This window comes from Eleutherodactylus coqui, chromosome 3 (genome assembly GCF_035609145.1).
Source record: "Eleutherodactylus coqui strain aEleCoq1 chromosome 3, aEleCoq1.hap1, whole genome shotgun sequence".
NCBI lineage: Eukaryota > Metazoa > Chordata > Amphibia > Anura > Eleutherodactylidae > Eleutherodactylus > Eleutherodactylus coqui.
The window spans coordinates 281,108,652-281,129,375 of NC_089839.1; the positions used below are offsets into that span (position 1 = coordinate 281,108,652).

Here is a 20,724-nt window from a genome sequence, read left to right on the forward strand (position 1 = left end):
ATGTCTCTTTTGCCTCATATGTTTCGATAGATGGTTACCGTGTTTTTTCTTTTCACATGTGTGTGTATGTATGTGTATATATATAGTGTGTGTATGTGTGTGTGTATATATATATATATATATATGTATATATATATAGTGTGTGTATGTGTGTATCTATATATATATATGCATATATGTGTGTGTGTGTGTGTGTGTGTGTATATATATATATGTATGTATATATATATATATATATGTATATATATATATGTATATGTATATATATATAGTGTGTGTATGTATATATATATATATATATATATATATATATATATATATATAGTGTGTGTGTGTATGTGTGTGTGTGTGTGTATATATATATATATATATATATATATATATATATATATAGTGTGTGTGTGTATGTGTGTGTGTGTGTGTATATATATATATATATATATATTATGTGTGTGTGTATAAAATATGTATGAAGAATCAATAAAAAAAAATAAATTAAAAACCCGATTCTGCAGTAAAATGACCTCTTATTTATTTATCACTTTTTGCACTATCCTGGTTTATCACAGGCGAGGCAGCTGCTAATCTGTAATAAAGCTCTTCTTTCTTGCTCCAAACATATATACTATCCTGCTGTTTCACATTTCAAATGAGCCCAGAAGCCATTTTTCTTTTCTATCCCCTGCACAAGAAACAAAGCCACCATAGAGCGCTATCATCTGACTTTTGCAAGCTCTCTCATCTGACAGACCACCACCCCACCTCCTTCCTCATTTTTTTTTTGTGCGTGCTGTAGCTTTAAGGAAATGGTGATTAGTATCTCTACGTGCTTCTCCCCCCTCCACCCCATCCCCGGTCATAGAATGCCATTTTTTTTTTTCTATCATTAACCAAGCCGAGTGCTTCTATAATATGCTGCAGATCGTGCTTGTCTCGAAGACCCAAATCCGCAGCTGCTTCTTGCTGGGCATCACCCTGCCTGGCCATGGAGAAGAGTAGAAGGCAGCATCTCCTGCAACAGGTGCCATGCTCTCGTCGGGCATCTCAAGAATAGCCAAGAGGATTGTGCGGGGAGCAGGTTTTTTTTTGGAAGGCTCTGTCAAGATTTTTCCCCTTCTACTGGCTGCGCTGGCAGTGACAGCACCTCACGTCTTGTGGGAGGGAGCAGCCTCTCCCAATGAGATAAGGACAGCAGACAGGTGCTTGCCTTACGTCCCGGTTACACCACACATCTCAGGCTGCTTTCTGTCTTCGCCTTGCTAGTCACCAAATTTTTCAAAGGATCTCGCTGTCAAGGGGCGAGGCAGCAGCTCCTCCACGCTGGAGACCGGCACCCAAGGAGTTAACCTTGTAATCTCCAGGATGTGATCAAATATTTCTATTTTTTTTTGCAACCTATTAGATTCCGCCGTGTTATCGGGATGGCAACAGAATATCTTCCTGCTCTCCGCCTGCACAAACTATGGAGATTACCTCCGCCGTTGCCACATTGTACATTATTATCCTTGCTGCTGTTTTAGCAGCCCATTGAAATGCAAACGATCATCATGCCTCTGTGCAAATATTGGACCTGAGCGCCAGGAAGAGCGACACGGAGGAAGCCACCAGAAGGATGAACGTGCCGAGAAAGTGAAAATGTCATCCTGTTTGTGCCGCAAACTAAGGAAACCCAAGACTTCTGTTGGGATGTGGGGCGTGTGGCTTTAAGGGACCTTCATGAATGTTGACATTCACCCCATTCTTCTTTTGGATGACCATTGATACTCTTTTATATACTGACCTTCTGGACCTTCTGACCATCTAATCCTGCCCAGCAGTGCTGCAAGAAACTTTTTGTCCAATCGATGTAGTTTTTTAAAATCCTTTATTAGTAAACTTTTTTGGAAACTTTTAAAATTGCAACAAATTTTTGATTGTCAAGGTTCCTTTTTGTTCGGATCGTCTTGGATGTGACAACGAACGACCTGCTGATTGTTGGCTGTTTATATGCTGTTACTATCTTGGTACTCGGTTGTGTTTTAGTTACAACTTTAGTTACTATTGATCTAAGCAAAGAACAAGCTGATGTAGCAATCCCCGGCTTTGCGGGCATTTTTTGAATATTTCCACTGTCCTAAGCTCCCTCCTTCACTAATACTCCTCAGCACTGAAGGGACTGATTCATGCTTTGTGTGATGTCTGCTGCCCCTCCATAGAGATCAATCAGATAAGAATATACCTGCAAACCTGAAACTCAAGCAATTAAGAGATCCATGCACAACACATAGCCTATGAATAGGAGCAGGTAACACAGGCTCCGCCCAGAAACCCACCTGCTTATTGACTACCAAACTGAAACTCCACTTTTACTGAAAGTTCAATTTTGTTGGACCGGATTCCTCCTCCTCCCTTACATTAACATATAAAGCCACGCTGTGAAGGGGGTGTCATTATTGGGACCCTCAGCCGGTTCGATCGTCACACAACAAGTGGTCTAGGACCCCCCCTTTAAGTAAGCTTGCCAAGATGATGGAAGAAATCTCTATTTCTGTGGCCTATGATGCTCACATCTTCAGCCAGCTCTCCGATGAGGACATTTTGGCGCAGCTAGTGGAGATCAGTAAGCCTAAACCAGTGGTAAGTTGGACCAATGGGCGAATGAATTTGGGACATTTAAGTCTAGAATGGAGAATGGGACCTGAGATATATATATATATATATATATATATATATGATATATATTGCTAAAGTCCTGTTTTTGTGCAGTCTGTTGTTCCCTGTCATCAGCCATTGAGACTGTTGTGAGCCTTGCTCTGTGTTCTTCTATTGGAATTCTGGCACTTTTCTTGACTTTCCGCCCTTTTCATCGGCTCATTAGACCTTTAAATCTCTTTTGTGATGAAAGACGTAATGGTAACTTTTTAGAGCTCGCACTACTATGCCTACCCTGATATATCCAAAATGACTGTAAGGCTTCAGAAGCTCATGTAATATTTATTATAAAACTCATTGCAAGATATTGTTCTCTGTTATCAGCCGCTCCACTCTAGGGAGAGCCCGTTTTGCTGGGATTAGTGGACAGGATGTCTGCTGTATGTAGACTACCGTTATAACTCAACCCTAAGGCTCATTAACACAGGTGTATTTTGCGTCCGTATTTTTTACGAACGTAATACAGCCGCAATTAGTTTCCACCGGTGTATTCCAACATACGTTTTTCACGCATGTGAAAAAAAATAGTAGCATGTCCTATTTTGATCCGAAATTGCGGTTCTAAATCACTCGTTCACGTTTATGGGGCATTAAAAAACGCCATGAATACGTAAGTTACATGTATATTCATTGCGCTTTACACGTGAAGCCAGGAAACGGTGTGAAAAAGGGGAATGAATTGTTCCTTCTTTTTATACTCAGTGAATGAGCCCTTAGCGGGTTTCATGCTCCCCTGCATGCATATGTTTGGAGGGTATATATGAGCCTGTTAGTACTACAGACTTACTAGTCCATCAGCTGGTTGTATAGGCTGAGGGGTATGAGGGTGAGAATGAGAACTTCAGCTCTTGTCAGAACTACTTCTAATACAGCTTTGTTTCTATCCTTGGGCTCCATGGTCACCAGCTCATCTTCAGGGACAGATGCAGGCTTTATAGATCTGTCCCTGGAAATGTCCCTGTGCGCTGCGTTCCTCTCTAACCAGCGAATTATAAATGGATCTTTTCCAAAAAAAACTTGATTCAGAATTGATACAGGTAGTATTAATAATGTAGAAATTTAGCATTGGATGGGTTAAAAAGTCAGACTATCAGAGCTTAGGAGCTGCTGTGTCTGGGGAGAAGAGTAACAACCCCTGTGGGGGCCATGAAATAGATCACGCTCAGGTTGTCATTTTATAGCCTCCGGTAAGAACCTGCACAGTAATAGGAGTCACTAAGATGCTGCAAATCTCAGAGGATTCTGGGTATTATTTTACTTTTAGGCCCTTGCTACATACTGACTATAGACGCCTGGAGCATGGATGTGTAGCATTGCTGGGCTATTGCATACTGACCTCCATAATTGGGTTGTACCTCTTTTTTGTATTTTTTGATCATGGTGAGGCATTTAGCTACATTGCGTCACATACATTTGAAAGGAACTCTCACGGCAATCCGAAATCTGTTTTCTGGGTTCACCTTTTTAGTGTGAGTGTATCTATCCATTTTCTGACACAGATATAGTTTAATAACTCTGTTTGCCTGACTAAGGGCACTGGATGTACTGTAGATATTGTGCTCCCATTAACTAGCCAGCAGCTATTAATCTGTATGCGGTGAGCTCCCTCTAGTGGTGGTTGTAAAACTCTTTATGCAGTGAGCTCAGTTATACCTTGCAGGACCGAAATTGATTCATTCGAATTTGAAATCCTTTAATACTATGGGAAAATCTGCCCCTTGGTCTTCAAAGGGTTAAGTGGTGATTGTATAAATCGGTATGCAACAAGCTCCCTCTAGTGATGACTGTATAAATCTATATGCAGTGAGCTCCCACTAGTGGTGGCTGCCGGTGAACAGAATTTTATCATTTTAGAAGTACAGTGTAAGTGGATCCACCAAAGGAGTTCGCTGGCAAAAAAAATGGGTTTGTCCATGTCCAGTTGTAAACTATTGATGGCGTATCTGCAGGATAGACCATCAATATTAGATATGTAGGGGTCTGCCACTCGGCACCCCTACCGATCAGATGGACCGTTGTACTCTTGCACTCAGCAGATTTCTACAGGAAGCAGACAGCTCTGTTCCTACTGCAGTGGTGATTCTTGATATTACAAACAAAGCTCCCATTCAAATGAATTGGAACTTGGCCTGCAATATCAAGGTTCACCACTGCAGTAACTAAGCTATCTGCTTATTGAAATATACTCAGTACATGAGCAAATTGGCCCAACAAGCAGGTGATTGGCAGGGATGCAAGGTGGTAACGAATCTACTTTTGGGCACTATTCTGCGCTTTAAAGAGCCACTCCACTGAAAACACATTTTTCCATCCCTTCCCCCCTCACCTGATTTCCAGTACACTCTGGAAGTCTATTCTGTATTTTGCAGCCACTTCTATGCAGTGCAGACCCCTGTCTGATGCTTATCAAGCACCACTTTGATGGTAAAAAAAAAATTCTTTCACTTTCAAATCAATCCCATGATTTCTCAGCTAGAGGCTGCACCATTTCTGCCTGCTGGGTGGACAGTTTAATTCATTACCTTCAATAGTCATCTAAATAAGCTGCAGGCCAGAAGTATAAATTCAAGAGTATGAGCTGGGATCTCCTCTTTTATAACTGTGTGACAGGAGCAGTGTGATCATCATCAGTAACTGTGACAGAAGTGCTGGTATCATCCTTTATGTGGTTGCTTTGGTAGCGATCATGTAATAGCATCAGACAGACTGAGAACCTGACTAGAAACTGAACAAATAACCCCAAGTAAATCTGAGCGGGTCAGAACTGAGATCACATGATCATCTGATGAGAAAGAGGCCGGGAGTTTCACATGGAAAGGAATGACTAACTAACTAACCAAGGTAACACTTGCTCACTTATTTATACTGCGGGACAGCTACATAATGAATGAGAAAAAAATTAAGCGGAGTGGCCCTTTAAGGAATTTATAAGAGAGTTGCAGTAAATGTGCATTATTGTTGTGAGAAAAAGGAAACATTTTTGTTACATTGCTAGTAGGCAAAGGGTCAGAACATGGAATAGTATCCACTAGAATGGAATATTAGGATATTGTACTCATATACTCACAAGGGTCATTCCATATGACTAATCATTCTCTGTTACAACAGCAAGAAACGTAGCGAAGAGTGTCACCAGTAATGGAATATGCCACAGTGTCTTCCTCTATAATCCAGGAATCACTAGTGAGTTCTCAATTGTTTTCTTCTTTCAGGTAGTTAAAAAATTGTATTCAGTTAACTTCACTCAGTTAATAAGTATCTGCCCCTAGAAAGACCCCAATTGGGTGGAGTAACAGAGTACCTGAAAGGGTTAAAAATTTACTGCCTCATTAATATTAGAGGGGGATTCCAGTAATTATAAGAGGTTAAACTGTCCCGGAACAGAAGGTGGAGGAGTGTATATTACCTGCAGTTGTTCTTCTCTCTTGCCCTTACAATCTACTGGTTCTGGTCCCTGTTTTCGGCCATCCAAGATGGCAGCAATTTTCTAACTACTCTCCGATTGGCCAGTGTTGCTTGCTCACATGATCAGCGCTGGTCAATTAGAGAGCAGGTATAGTGTATTGGTAGTCTAATACTACCCAAGCACTGTGGGCATTAGGTAGTCTGAAAATTACATCTGCCATCTTGGTAGGTAAATAATGGGAGCCGGAACAGATAGATTAGAGGGACAGCAGAGAACTACTACTGCAGGTAATATCCTCTTCAGACCCCCACTGATAAGATATTGATTACCTATCCTATTGATTACCCATCACTATTTATGTCCCAGAAATTCCCTTTAAAGTAATTAAAGGAGTTAGTACCAAGACTGAGTTTTAGCACCTATCCAATGGATAGATGATAAAAGTCTGATCAGCGGGGATCTCACTGCTGAGACCTCCACTAGTTCTGAGTGGTCCCGTCTCCTCCTCTTCTCAAGTGAGATGGAAATCGGAGCGATGGTCGCACCTGAGTGGCGCAGCTCCAATAGGGCAAGAACTTGGCTATTTCCCACAGTCCCATTGAAGATGGATGGAGCTGTATTGCGCATGCTTGACCCACTCTCCATTCAGTCTCCTGACAGAACGGTGAAACCCCCACAAATCAGACTTTTAGCACCTATAGGTGATAAGTCAGTCTTGGTACAACCTCTAAAGAAAAAGTTCTCTCGGCCACTCAGAAGCGCTGAGACGGCGTCCTCTCATTCTGGCTAAGTACTCATGAGTAAATGAATGAAGATGCGGGTTCAGGTTACTTCATTGGCATGATCTGTGCATAGGATTCTGCGCCTTGCACTGGGGCCCAGTGGGTTTGGATGCATCCCCTGACCGCTTCTATCCGGCACGCTCACTGTTTCAGGAGTAAAAATACTTTGATCTCTGAGACGTTCGGTATTTTTTCTCCAGATATTCAGTCATGACTATACTTTGATTACTGCAAATCTTTAAGGTTCAGTGTTTAGGCTTGTTGAGGTAATTCCCCAGCCAGATTTCCCTTCGTCTTGCAGCTGCAACTGTACATTAAAATAGTTGCCATGTGCCCCTCTGTCTGTGAAAACCTAGTTTCCTCTTTTGTGTACTTTTCTGCTTTTATCCTTTCTTTATACTTCTTACATGGGTAGCTATGGCTTTTTCATTTTTTCAGATGTCTACGTATAGCCCCAGTGGCAATAGTGCCATCTATTGGTTATGTATTCATGAAAAAATAGAGGGTTTATCTGAAACAGAAAAATAATTTTCAATCCCACTTATTCTCCTGGCATCGGCACTCACATTCTGAGAGCCATGATGCCAGGAGTTCAGGACCGTGATGCTGCAGTTTTTCATTGGCTGCAGCGCTCGCCTGTGACGTCATCTGTCACAAGAAACACCGGGACCGGAGCAGGGCTGCAGCACTAGATCCCAGTGACATCAGAGAGCTAATTATACTTCAGTTTATTATTTTAACATGCGGGGCCCATATTGAAGCAGGGTGTCTGGTAACTGGACAATTCCTTTGATCTGGCAATTTTCAATGGGATTCACTTTTGAAATGATGTCTGTGGGCTTAGCCCAAATGTGAGCTGTCATGGGAAACAAGGATGTCACGGGATGAATTTTTACCTGTCTGATTCCTTTGGTTTACCTCAAAATAAGAAAACTTGCTTATTCTGGTTGGGGGAGTTAAACCAGTATGTGTGAATACACCTTTAGTGGACATTAGATGTTCATAATATCCAGTCACTCCAGAATGACCGCTGCCTTCCTCTCTCTAGTCCTGTTGATTCATTGCATATTCCTTTTTCTGCCACTTGTTTGGCTGGCAGCTATCTCACCTGACATCCCTATACATATGCATGGTAGACTTAAGCAATTGTGCATTGATGTACAGAGGGCAGAAATCCACTGCCAGATGCCTCTGGCAGCGGCTTCTTTCCAAGGTGAAAAAAGGGACAAAGTAATTGAAATCCAAGTGCCCAGTCTTTTATCTCCCCCAACTTTTTCCATTAGAGGAGAGTTGAGAAGCTCCCATGCACAATATATGATTGGTTGGACCCGCCATAACCATTGGGTTCAACCAGTTATACATCTTATGGAAACCTTTGCACATAAGACTCAATACTAATTAAAGTGGTTTATCAGGGAAATACTATTGATGACCTATTCTCAGGATAGGTCATCAATAGTTGATCAGCTGGTGTCCACTGTTCAGGACTCAGCCAATCAGTTGATCGGGAGCCCGATGTCCGTGCACACAGGAATGGAAGCTTCTGTTCCAGCCCCTGTGTAGAGGCTGGCGCTTGTAACTGCAGGTGCAGTTTTAATGAAACCCCAGCCAGCAGTTGCAAGCACCAGCCACTACACATTGGTCGGAGCAGTAGCTTCCACTCCCTAGCTCTGTCTGTTGCGGTGCTGACAGCGGGCACTTAATCAGCTGATCAGGTGGAGGTCCGATCGGCAGACCCTTAGCTAATCTACTATCCTGAAGATGTGTCATCAACAAGATGGATATAGAAGGTATCCCATAGGAATTTTGTTGGGAAGGTGGATATTTCTTTTAGGCTGTGTTCACACTGTGCTAGTGCATCTGCTCAGCCTTTCATCTCAGACTTCCGTCTGGATCACTGAAAATTGCACCTAGATGGAACCTTGGCTTTCAGTACTCAGAGAGCAAAGTGCCCAAGCTTCGGTCTCTGAGCATGTTTCCCTTCCTTTGTGGCATTTTTGCAGGACATAGTAACATAAATGACTACGCTATACTGCATGGCACAAAGGCCAGAAAGAAATGGAAACCATGTTAATTGGAGACCTTTTTGGTCTCCGTCTAAATAATGAAAGCCTATGGTTCGGTACGGATTCCATTCTCAATGATCCAGATGGAAGCCCGGAATGGAAAGGCTGAGAGGGTAAAGTAGCACAGTGTGAACCCAGCCTCAGAGAGCGTTCACATCGCGTTATTGTAAAGCGTGACTGAATCCCCAGATGGAAAAAACGGAGCCATTCACTTCTATTGTGAAAGAGACACTTCTCTGGTGTCCGTTTTACAAGCTTCCTATTTGTTTCCTCTTTATTTGGATTACAGAATAGTGCGGTCAACTATGTTATTCTGTACTCCAAATATAACGGACAGCGAAATGGTGTCTGTTTCACAATAGAAGTGAATTCCCCCGCTTATTTCCATCTGGGGGTTCCGTCACAGCGCTGTTTTCAGCAGATGTCATGTAACCCATTAGTGCATTCACACAGCATATTAAATAACACTATGTGAACCCAGCCTCACCCCGCCATGCATTGGCTTCAGTCTAATGACTCTTACCTGTGGTTTTCTAACATCTAATTACTGGAATTACAATTCTAAACAAAACCGCTCAGGAGGCACCAAAACCACAAAGTACACAGTACACAACACTTACTATCAGGTGTATGGCAAGCGGCAATCCATCATGTTCTGGAGTATTGACTTACCCAGGCTATGGATGTTTTATGGCACAGACCCGGAAGCTAACTTAAAGGGGTTTTCCATACACAAAATTCTGAAAGTGCTGAAATCTAGGAGGTAACCAGTACCTTTTATCTGCCGCTCTGGATCCTCTTCTCCATCTCGTGTAGCTACCGATCTGCTGCTGGGTTTACCTGCATCACTTTTGCAGTAAACACAGTTACAGACTGCTCCCTACAACTTCCAGCATGCATAGAGCTTTTCTCCTGGCCAGCACTGTAGCTCCACCCATATCTGACGGGTCCTACAACTTACCAGCACTGTAGCTCCGCCCATATCTTACAGGTCCTAAAACTTACCAGCACCAACCTCCCTCTCACTGAAAGAGACAGAGAAAGCCTGAAGCAGACAGACAGGGCCATCCGACACTCCGAACTGCACATGAGTAATACAGCGCAGTGCTTCGACCCCAGTCCTCCCATCATGCACTGCTCACAGGATGTTGGAGGCTATGGACAGGGCAGAAAGTCAGGAAGTAGGAAATGTGGGCAAGATGTCAAGCATAGGGTCACATGACATAGAAAATGAAGAAAGTAACTAGACCAAGTACAGTGAACCTATTACAGAACGACTTATTGTGATGATGTACATTAGATATTAAAATGTTAGTCTGTGCCGGAGTACCCCTTTAAAGTCTGTTCATATTTGCTATGCAATTCATAGTAATCTGTTGGTCCTTCGAGTTGTTCACAGGTCGTCTTGCTGCTCGGACCCCCTGTGAACAGCTGTAATCTGTAGGGGAAATCTGATTTCAAGTTTCAATACCCCTGCGGTGTTTTGACAGGAGAAATGAAGCGTTACTTCGTTCCCATTAAACCAAGTCTTGCCTTGTCCACAGGATAGGAGACAATTTGCTGATTGGTGGGGGCCTGACTGCTCGGACCCCCACCGATCCTGATAATGCAGCATGGCTCATCCCAAGGTGTGCGAAGCTGAGGATGCGCATGTGCGTCTCCAGTCCAGGCCCAAAGAAGATAGCGGAGTGCAAGCATTCAGCTACCTCTAGCGGTCCCATTAACCCTTTCCAATCCAATTTGTATCCTGGTTTTCCTAGGGGGCTTACTCTTTTTCTGCCATTATACAACGGCGCTATATGCTGGCCAAAGCCAGTACTGCATGAGGTGACACGTTGGATAGGCTCCGACAGGAGAGAGGCTGGCAATATACAGTAAGGGAACCCTAACACACGCCTCCAACATCGGAGCTGTACAGCCTTAAATCATAATGTCTTAAGACGTCAGACAGTGGATTGGAGACTGTTAAAGGCAACGGAGCAGAGGTGCACGCCACATTTTGGGACGCGCCAGAGCTACATTCTCAGGATTGGTGGGGGTCTCAGGGGTCAGATCCACACTGATCACTTATCCTTTTAATAGATAATAACTTGTTGTGGTAGAAATACCCCTTATTAAATAGAGGACGATCCCCTGCAATTTATGTTGAGTTCTCTAATAGGGTGTTTGAAAAATGCTATAAAATGTCACTCATCTTGTAGGAAAGATGTATGGTTTCATCAACATGTTACAATGTTACGCAGCTTTCATTCTTATGTACTTGTGAGAACGGAATATGATTATGAGATTAAAAGCTTTGATTGTGGGGAGGATTTTTGCCCTCCACTTCCTGTCAGTTGTAACCAGAGAGACAGAAGACAATCAAAACTGTAAAAAGTATTTCCCTTTAATTAACAAACATTTGTGAGGCCACAGGATAGGGCATAACTTGCCGATCGGTGGGGGTCTCACCAATGAGATCTCTGCCGAATGGGACTACCGTGTTCCGCCCTGACTGTCACTGACCGGGGACACTTTTCCACCCACAACGACGTCATTGTGAATGGAGTGCTGGCCGAGCATACGTGGTCGGCGCTCTATTCGGTTCAATGGCGCTGATGGAAATACCCAAGTGCTTAACGCTCGGGTATCTCCACAGCCTCATTGAAAGTGAATGGAGCTCTAGTGTGCTTGTGCAACCAGCTCTGTATTCAGTTTACTCATCGCGGGGAAATCCCTGTTCTTGAGAACAATGGGGGTCTTAGTGGGGAGTCCTCCACCGACCATGAAGTTATCCACTATCTTGTGGATAGGGGGTAACTTGTAATTGTGGTGCAACTCCTTTATATCTTCCCTTCATTTTTTGAGCAGTGTATTTAGGAGGTCTGGGCTCATTTTAACTGATGACCTATTCTTTAGATGGGTCATCAGTAGTTGATGGATGAGGACTAGCCGCTTGGGACCCTTGTCGTCAGGCCTGCCGTCTCGTCACCCCGATTGAAATCAATGGAAGAGCCGTGCTACTACTGCACTTCCTGCTCCTGGCATGGCACATCCTGTCATGGGGAGGAAATGGAATAGCAGCATAGCGCCCCCCATTGATTTTGGAGGATAGGTCATCCGTTGAAACGAGCCTTTTTAAGTTAGTGATCTGATATAAATATAGCAGGTTTGGGGTCCAAACATATTTAGGGAGTCTGTTCTAGGATCCTTTAGTGGGCCTCGGACTCTGACACAATAATGGGCACCTAATAGGAGAAGGTCCACCAGAAGACGGTCCCATTTAGAGCCAACCTCGGAACAATCACTTGCCTCTAGGGTCTATTTTCTATTGGATAACCTTATTGATGAGATGTCCATTGTATACGACAATAACAGCAATGTTTGGAGCACAGCTATACGTGAACGTGCACATGTTCTATAAAGGTTGTGGTGGGGTCTCCGAGTCACTTCCTCTGGTGAGCCCAACCAACTCCGTCTATACTTACGTCTCTGCATACATCAGATTCTATTGCTCCAGTGTTGCAGACGAAAACAGGTCTTATTTTGTACTAAACATTGTGAGATGAGTGAAGCGGGCCGCTCGCACTGTTTGTGTCTGACACAATCTAAGGAAACGGTGTTGTCTCTCTGTGTACAGGAAACCTACCTTACGTCAGCCATAACACCCGTTGGGGAAAAAGCCTCGCGAGTCAATCTGTAGCATCTGACTTTCCTACACATGACCGGATATTCACGCTGTTCTGGAAATGTTATCTGAACTTTTCGCATCACAGCAAACATTATTGGTTGGGTTGTAAAAGTGGCGTTACGAAAAGAGGACTTATTATATAGAAAATATTCGGCGCACGCAGAGCAGGGGTCGGCCATGTAGTGCGGACCGCTCGGGAAGTGGCAGGGTGCCTTTGTACATGACGCCTCTGCTAGTCAGTTACTATAAGCTGTTCTATGTCATTAAGGCCCGTTCACACGAACGTATGCACATTTGCGTGCGCACCTCAGCGTAATTGCTTGATAATCGTTCAGTTTTAAAGGGCCTTAACTGGTATTAGATGCCCCCTGCGGTGCCATGATTGCGTGCTTTGAATAGCCATAGCAGGATAAAGGTTGCAGAAAGGGATGTAAGGCGGTAATTACCGGGTGGTGGACAGTGGATCGTCTGGATGTTCCTGTAGGGTTAGGGGAACTTGCTCTGCTGGGATTTCAAGATGAAATTCCTATGCAAACTGATACTGAGAGGTCCTGTGACTAGGGAAACCAACAGGTGGAACTACTAGTCCCAGTATGCTTACCCAATGTAAACCCTTTTCAGTGTTTTTTGTAGATCTCATTGAAATTGTTATAGCAGAGTTAAATGTCATTTTAGCACAGTTTACTACGACCTTGCACAAAAGACTCATTCACAATTATTTAAACTCGGTTCTGCGACATCAGGGCACGGGGGACAAGGGACATGGACAGATTGTCTGCCCAAAACCGAGCATTGATCAGCTGTATAGCAAATCAATCTGCGCTTCTGTAGTTCCATTTAGTGCAATCGACTGCTTGCTCATTTATCTTTTGATCGGCGGACAGTTTACATGCGCCAACTGTTGGGAACAAGTGTTCCTTAATCTGATAATTGGCCAGTGTACATGGCAAGACTACAATCAGTATGAAGCTAGTGTACATGCACGGTAGTGCCCCATGCCCAATACCCACTGTTATCAATAGGTTAGGGTGCTTTCACACCTGCATCGGGGGTTCTGCTTTCCTGCTTTCGGAGCAGAAAAGGGGAATCCCCACCATCCTATGGCTCCGTCTTTGGACAGAAGGAAATGGCGCCGAACGGACCCCATTGACTGGATTTTGGACAGAAGTAAAAGTGCTACATGCAGCACTTTTTCTTCTGGTATTTTGGGCCAGATCGTTGATGGAACCTCCAACGCAGATGTGAAACCGGCCTTAGATTGGCAAAAGGCTGACAGACAAGAGCGGGAGCCCAAAGGATGACAGGCAAGAGCGGGAGACCAAAAGATGACGGGCAAGAGCGGGAGACCAGAGGATGACGGGCAAGAGCGGGAGACCAGAGGATGACAGGCAAGAGCGGGAGCCCAGAGGATGACAGGCAAGAGCGGGAGCCCAGAGGATGACGGGCAAGAGCGGGAGCCCAGAGGATGACGGGCAAGAGCGGGAGCCCAGAGGATGACGGGCAAGAGCGGGAGCCCAGAGGATGACGGGCAAGAGCGGGAGCCCAGAGGATGACGGGCAAGAGTGGGAGACCAATGTTTGGTACGCCGCTCTTGATATAATTCCCACAGGAGCATAATGCACCAATATGTATTGGAGCATGCCTCTTGGTACATCAGGCAATCTTGGGTCATCTGTGCACCTAAAAAGAAATCTTCATCGGCTGTGAGCTGAAGTAGATTTCTGACATTATTTATGCCAGTTTATGGTGTAAATTATATTTAAAGTGACCCTCCGGTTTTGGGACAAAATTTTGCCCCAAAATGGGGGGATATCACCTGCAGTTCTTCAATCCGATGGTTTTGGGCCTTGTTTTTGGACATTCAAGATGGGTGCATCAATTGTCTAACAGCCTAATGCTCACTTTGCACTGCTCTCAGATTGGCCAATGCTTATCACATTAGCACACTACCAATGCACTGTGGGTATTAGGTGAAACGGCAGATCAGAGGGACAGTAGACAATATCAACTACAGGTAATATTCCCTTTTTTTCCACTTCTGGTCTCGGGACAGAATTTTGCCCCGAAACCTTAAGGTTGCTTCAAATCTGCCAGACTGGCACAGCGGCGCCCCTGAGTGGTGTCATTTCAAAAATCTTCAAATGTTTTGCACAAATTAGGTTTATGCCAAAATTTCCGGCTTTCTTATGCCACTTTTCAGTGGATATATTCCCCCAATGTCTGCAAAGCATAGAACCCAACGTCTTATACACAAGCACGTTCCACTTTTAGAATTGTGGTCCAGGTGGCCTCATTTCTGCAACCTTTTTACCTAGAACCGGCAGGCTGATTGACATTTCTCAAAGCGCCACCTTGAATGTTAACTTGACGAAATATGTGGGTGCGAGCCAACAATAATTCCAATTTCAGCAATTTCAAATTCCCCAGAGCTGCCCTTCAGGTCTGTCAGCATGCTGCAGATTACATTGTATTATCAGAGCTAGTCTATAGGGCCCTTTACACAGGCAGGTACTCTGACCATTAACCAGCTCCAGCCAGCAAGATAGCTGTCAGTTGGTGCTCGTTATGCCCGTTTCTCCCCCTTGTATGTGGAGATGAACTGCCTAGCGAGCATTTTTATGCCTGCATTAAGGGTCAGATCAGCCAGCGACGGTGCATTTACTTGTGACCTGATTGCAGGCTTTTTCACACAGGCCAGTGATTGAGCAAACCAACGGCTCATGTAACAGGGCCTTTAGGGTGAATTAAGTTCTGCACCAAAAATTTGCAGCAATTAAAGTAAATGCATACGCGTGGAATTGTAAAATCCCCGTCCACATGTAACAGAAAATATCCATGTAAGATTGAGAGCACGCTGCAGATTTTACCAGTAGATTTCGCCCTTAGTTGTACATAAGATGAAATCTACTGAAAATCTGCATTCCTATATGTGCGCTAATAACATCAGATACTCTCCATGACATACATTCTACTAACATCTGATACACTTCAGCTGTTATTTCCCTCCATTCATCCTGTAAACGTCTGGCGGAGGTTCCGTTATGATCGGGGGGATGTTTTGCGTGATATGGTCTCGGTCCGTTGGTTTTACTGGCAGGAACCATGAACATGGAGGTGTACCTTGACATAATGTGCTGCCGACAAAGTGCAATACTCTGGGAATGGTCAGCAATACTTCCATAGCACTTTGTCACAAATCCAACAATGTTTTACGTTGCTTTGACTATATGAATGTTCAACGATTAAACTGGCTGCACGGAGTCCCGATCTGAACCCTACTGAACATCTTTGGAGCGAACTGGAACGTCAGTCAGGAAATATGAACAGCGTCCATCTTCTCTGAGAGAACTCGCCAGACATTTGCAGGATGACTGGAGGGAAATACCAGCTGAAGTGAATCAGACCTTAGTAGAAAGTATGCCACGGCGAATATCCAATGCCATTAGGGCCAAAGGGATCTCCACTAAGTATTAACATATGGAAATAAATACTACTTCTGATAGTGTATCATCTATTCTGCAAATTAGCCCCTTTTAGAAATGTATCATGTTGCACTCCAGTACAATCTAGCAGAACTAATACAGATTGTTACATACAGCAACCACTTGTGATAGATGCAGATCAAAGGGTATCATTCAGGGAAACAGTATTGTATCCGGACCCTTTGTATTTGACTTGTATGTATGTATGTATGTATGTGTATATATATATATATATATATATATATATATATATATATATATATATAGTGTGTGTGTGTATTAGAATATAGACCAGAAGATACAAGACCAGCCTGTGTATATGTATGTATGTATATATATCTGTATGTGTGTGTGTATATATATATATATATATATATATATATATATATATATATAGGTCTCTTCCTGGTGCACCAACCACCTTTGATCTAGTAGCACATCACTGTAATTGTGCTACAATTAATCCAGCCCATTGATCATAATGACAACATTCATGAGGCTTTTAGTGATTCCATTCAGGAAAGGCCCTTCAAATAATGAAGGCAGGAAGTTCAATATTTTTTTCCCTTCTCTCTTTGGGTGATTATCTCATGGCATTAATCATATAAAGCAGCACAGTGTTTTCGGAGAGATTAAACCCATGAGATTTAATCAGATGCTAAGCAGCCATGCGGTGCCCTGAGCTGGGTGCCATGTGTTTCTTCATAGAAGCTGGGAGGCTGGCACAACCGCCAGCTCAGAGTCTATAGATATATGCGTAGAATGCCCACCGCTGCTGTGAGACTACAATATGCAGTCAGAGCATGCTGGGAGTTGTAGTTCCACAGCAGCTCTACAGTTTGTAGCCAAGAAAAAAAGAGTCTATGAGAAATGCCACGGAATTATTGCAAATCGTGCAAGATTTGTGCATTGCAAGAGGCACAAATATGAACGACGTTCCTTTGAATGGGGTCATACACACGAGCGATGTTTTCCTACATGGCACCGCAATGTAGGAGCGCTGGCCCTATTAAAAACAATAGGAGAAACCCTGCGATCCTCTGGCCACAGCTGACAGCCATGGCAGAGGATTGCTTCTTCTCCAAAGTAATGCATGAAAACACCTTGCATTTTTGGGGAATTCACATGGTGGGGAGCACATTATGGGGGTGGGATTCACAGCCCTGTATTGCGCTGGCCAGTGTGTAGTTCGCCCAAGGCCACATGTCCATTGGCGGATTGGATTCCGCATGCAGGAGCACGCAGCAGATGACCCTGCCCGTGGCAGAGGACACCACAGGACTTCTACTTACCCATCGAGGTCTTCTCTGTTCTTCACTGCGGATGTGTGTGGAAGCGCCGGCCGGGGCGCCGCTGCACTTGCGCAGTGGAGTTTTTTTGTTTTTTTTTAAACTCTTGCTTTCCCGTGGAATCCGTGGACCATTCGTAACTAGGGCCGCTTCCATTTCACTGCGGTCCATTGACTTCAATAGACCGCAGTAAAATGGAAGCATGCTGCAGTTTTTTTCCGGACCAAAAGGTCCGCAAACCAAATCTGCATGCTTTATTCCACTTGCGGACGCCCATGTATCCCTATGGGATGGATTTGCGGATCTTCCGCAGATCTGATCCGCCCATGGACATTGGACCTTATGGTATGTTCACACATGGCAGATTATGACGTTGAGCCACAGCAGATTTCACCCTTCCAGTTGAAGAGCTGGGGTCTGCCGTGGATCAGTGTCAAAATCCGCATAAAAATCCACAGCAAACGATGCAGATTTGACCGTGGATTTCTCCGAAGTAAAAACTCTGCAAATCTACTGCGTGTGTGAACATCCCCTGAGGTGGGTTTACTCATCGCCGATTTGCTGCAGATTTAGTTGTGCATTACGGGGCAGATTTGCATTTGGATTCAGTTGAAAGGGTGAAATTGGCTGCAAGTCTAGGTGATAAGCATATGATCCCTGGGGGGTCCAATCATTCAGACCCCTAGGGATCACAAGAAGGGTGGTCTCCAAGTTCCCTTAGTGAATAGAGTGACCACCATCCATTGTCTATGGAGATAGCGGAGCGCAGTGCTCGACTGGCTCACTCAGTCCTATAGTAGTGACTGGAGAGGTGGTCACACACTTACACTAGAAGGACCACTATTCTCATGATTCCTGGAGTTATTCGTAGTTGGGCCTCCGTACACTTATCATCTACCCCGTGCATAGGTGATAATTGGATTTAGTGGGAAGACCCCTCTAGAACAGTTACGGCACTTTTTGGAAGAGCAGTCCCTTTACTTTTGGAACACGTTGGGTTCTGAGCTCCCAGACCTCACCAAGTAATCTGACGTTGAATATGTGATCAAAAGAAGTGTATTGTAGGTGAAACGTTCCTGCGTTGCTGCAAGCCAAGACTTGTAATTGATCTGGGTTTGGAATAAGAGCAGGTTACATTGTATTATGCAGCAGCAGAATAGTTACGGGACATGAGCCAAGCCTTGAGAAAGAGGAAGTAGCTCCGCAAGGAGCCTCCATGTGCACTGTTTGGTAAAGGAGGGGCGGCTTACTGATAAATAATGAAGGTACAGGTAATGTTATCTCACCACTAAGAGGGGAAAAAGTTAAATGTTTTTAATTTTTAAAATACTTTCTGAGCTTCACATTAGTTGTCATGAACCTTGCCGTATGCAGTTCCTGGGACTGATTATGTACGGCTGACAAGTACCCAGTCATGTCCGCTTCGGCCACCACTGTGGAATTTGTGTTTCTTGGTGATTTGGGCAGTCACTTTGGATCTGTGTTGTCTGAGTCCTTTGTCTTTATGTGGCTGTGCGAGAAGTAATGACAGTTACGTCTGCTTGCACCATCGCTGCCCAGAGTAATTGGGGCTTCACTGAACACTATGGGCACATGCTCGTTATGCTCAGACTGATTTACAAATCGTTTTTCATTTTGGCGATTCTTTATATACGGGATTTTTTTAATTTTTTTCATTTTGTCTTATTTGCACATTTCAGGATATGTAGATATTAGGCTCTGTTCACATACTCTCAGAGAGAGAGGTTGGGGAGTACTACCCTGTTTCCCTGAAAATAAGACATACTCTGAAAATAAGACATACCCTGAAAATAAGACATAGCATGATCTTCCAGAATTTTTGAGGATGCAAAATGATTTTTCAGGTTTTTTGAGGATGCTTGAAATATAAGCCCTACTCCAAAATTAAAGGGGTTGTCCCGCGAAAGCAAGTGGGGGGTATACACTTCTGTATGGCCATATTAATGCACTTTGTAATGTACATCATGCATTAATTATGAGCCATACAGAAGTTATTCACTTACCTGTTCCATTGCTAGCGTCCTCGTCTCCATGGTGCCGTCTAATTTTCAGCGTCTAATCGCCCGATTAGACGCGCTTGCGCAGTCCGGTCTTCTCCCTTCTGAATGGGGCCGCTCGTGCCAGAGAGCTGCTCCTCGTAGCTCCGCCCCGTCACGTGTGCCGATTCCAGCCAATCAGGAGGCTGGAATCGGCAATGGACCGCACAGAAGACCTGCAGTCCACCGAGGGTGAAGATCCCGGCAACCATCTTCGCAAGGTAAGTAAGAAGTCACCGGAGCGCGGGGATTCGAGTAAGTACTATCCGTTTTTTTTTTTAAACCCCTGCATCGGGTTTGTCTCGCGCCGAACGGGGGGGCTATTGGAAAAAAAAAAAAACCGTTTCGGCGCGGGACAACCCCTTTAAGCCCTGCTAACAGTTAATTAAAAAAGTCAATTTAAATAGTGTCCAGGCAGCTATATATGTAAAAAAGTTAAACCTTTTTGAACAAAAATTAATATAAGACACTGTCTTGTTTTCGGAGAAACACGGTACCTCCGACGTGCCGCTCTGTGGGGATGCAGTATCATATGTCGCCCATAAGACTTATTGGGAAAACAGATGTGTTCTGCGTGGTACAGTTTTCCGTTTTTCTTTTTCCTACTGAATGCCTCTATATGGTTCAGCATAGTCTATTCCATTATCCATATAGTAGAAGGGAAAGGTACCGCAATACATCTCCATGCGAGAAAGACATTCGTCATATGTCAGGTCAGTGGAACTTTCAGGATACTTTTAGTTATGCATCAGTAGGTTTCTACTGTGCCAAACACAATAATGTTCAGACGTGATGTGAATCAAGTTGTAGAACGGTCCAATAGATACTTCACTAATGGTCAATTGGACATTTGCCCATTCTCAAAAACCATAATGCTCCAGGAAAGTGTGACTTTATGGAACACATTGCAAAAATCCTGTGTGCATGATGCCATAAAGTGTTCCAATCAGAGACTTACATGGCATATCCACGTATCGCTGAGCTGCGGAAATGGCGTGGCTCGCTTTGCTACACTGCTTGCTATACTGATTACTTAACTCCCATAGAAGTCAATGGGAGTTATGCAAAAGTCTGTTTCACTTTTTCTGTACGTCCCAACCTGTCCAAGCCACCGCATTCAACCAGGCCAGGATTGGTGGGCACCAGAACTTGAGATGGGTTCAAGTCACAGAAGTGGGATCCACATCTAACAGACTTTCATGGCATATCCAGTGGAAATGCCATAAAAGTCCAGATGCGAATACTCCAGTCCTGTCAGGTCTGTACTGCGGAGCTTTTGGC

General features: G+C 44.0%; 1 protein-coding gene across 3 annotated transcripts in view; it reads left to right on the forward strand.

The window, feature by feature from the left end:
* RABGAP1L (RAB GTPase activating protein 1 like) overlaps window positions 1-20,724 on the forward strand; it is a 332,919-nt gene that overhangs the window by 282,651 nt on the left and 29,544 nt on the right. Inside the window, exon 1 of one of the 3 annotated variants that reach the window (XM_066597508.1) lies at window positions 1,186-2,616. The exons of the other annotated variants lie outside the window; for them this stretch is intronic. Within the exon in view, the coding sequence (XP_066453605.1) occupies window positions 2,506-2,616 (111 nt within the window). The 5' untranslated portion in view covers window positions 1,186-2,505. Of the gene's footprint in view, window positions 1-1,185; window positions 2,617-20,724 lie in introns of those variants that run through there. 3 annotated transcript variants of the gene reach the window in all.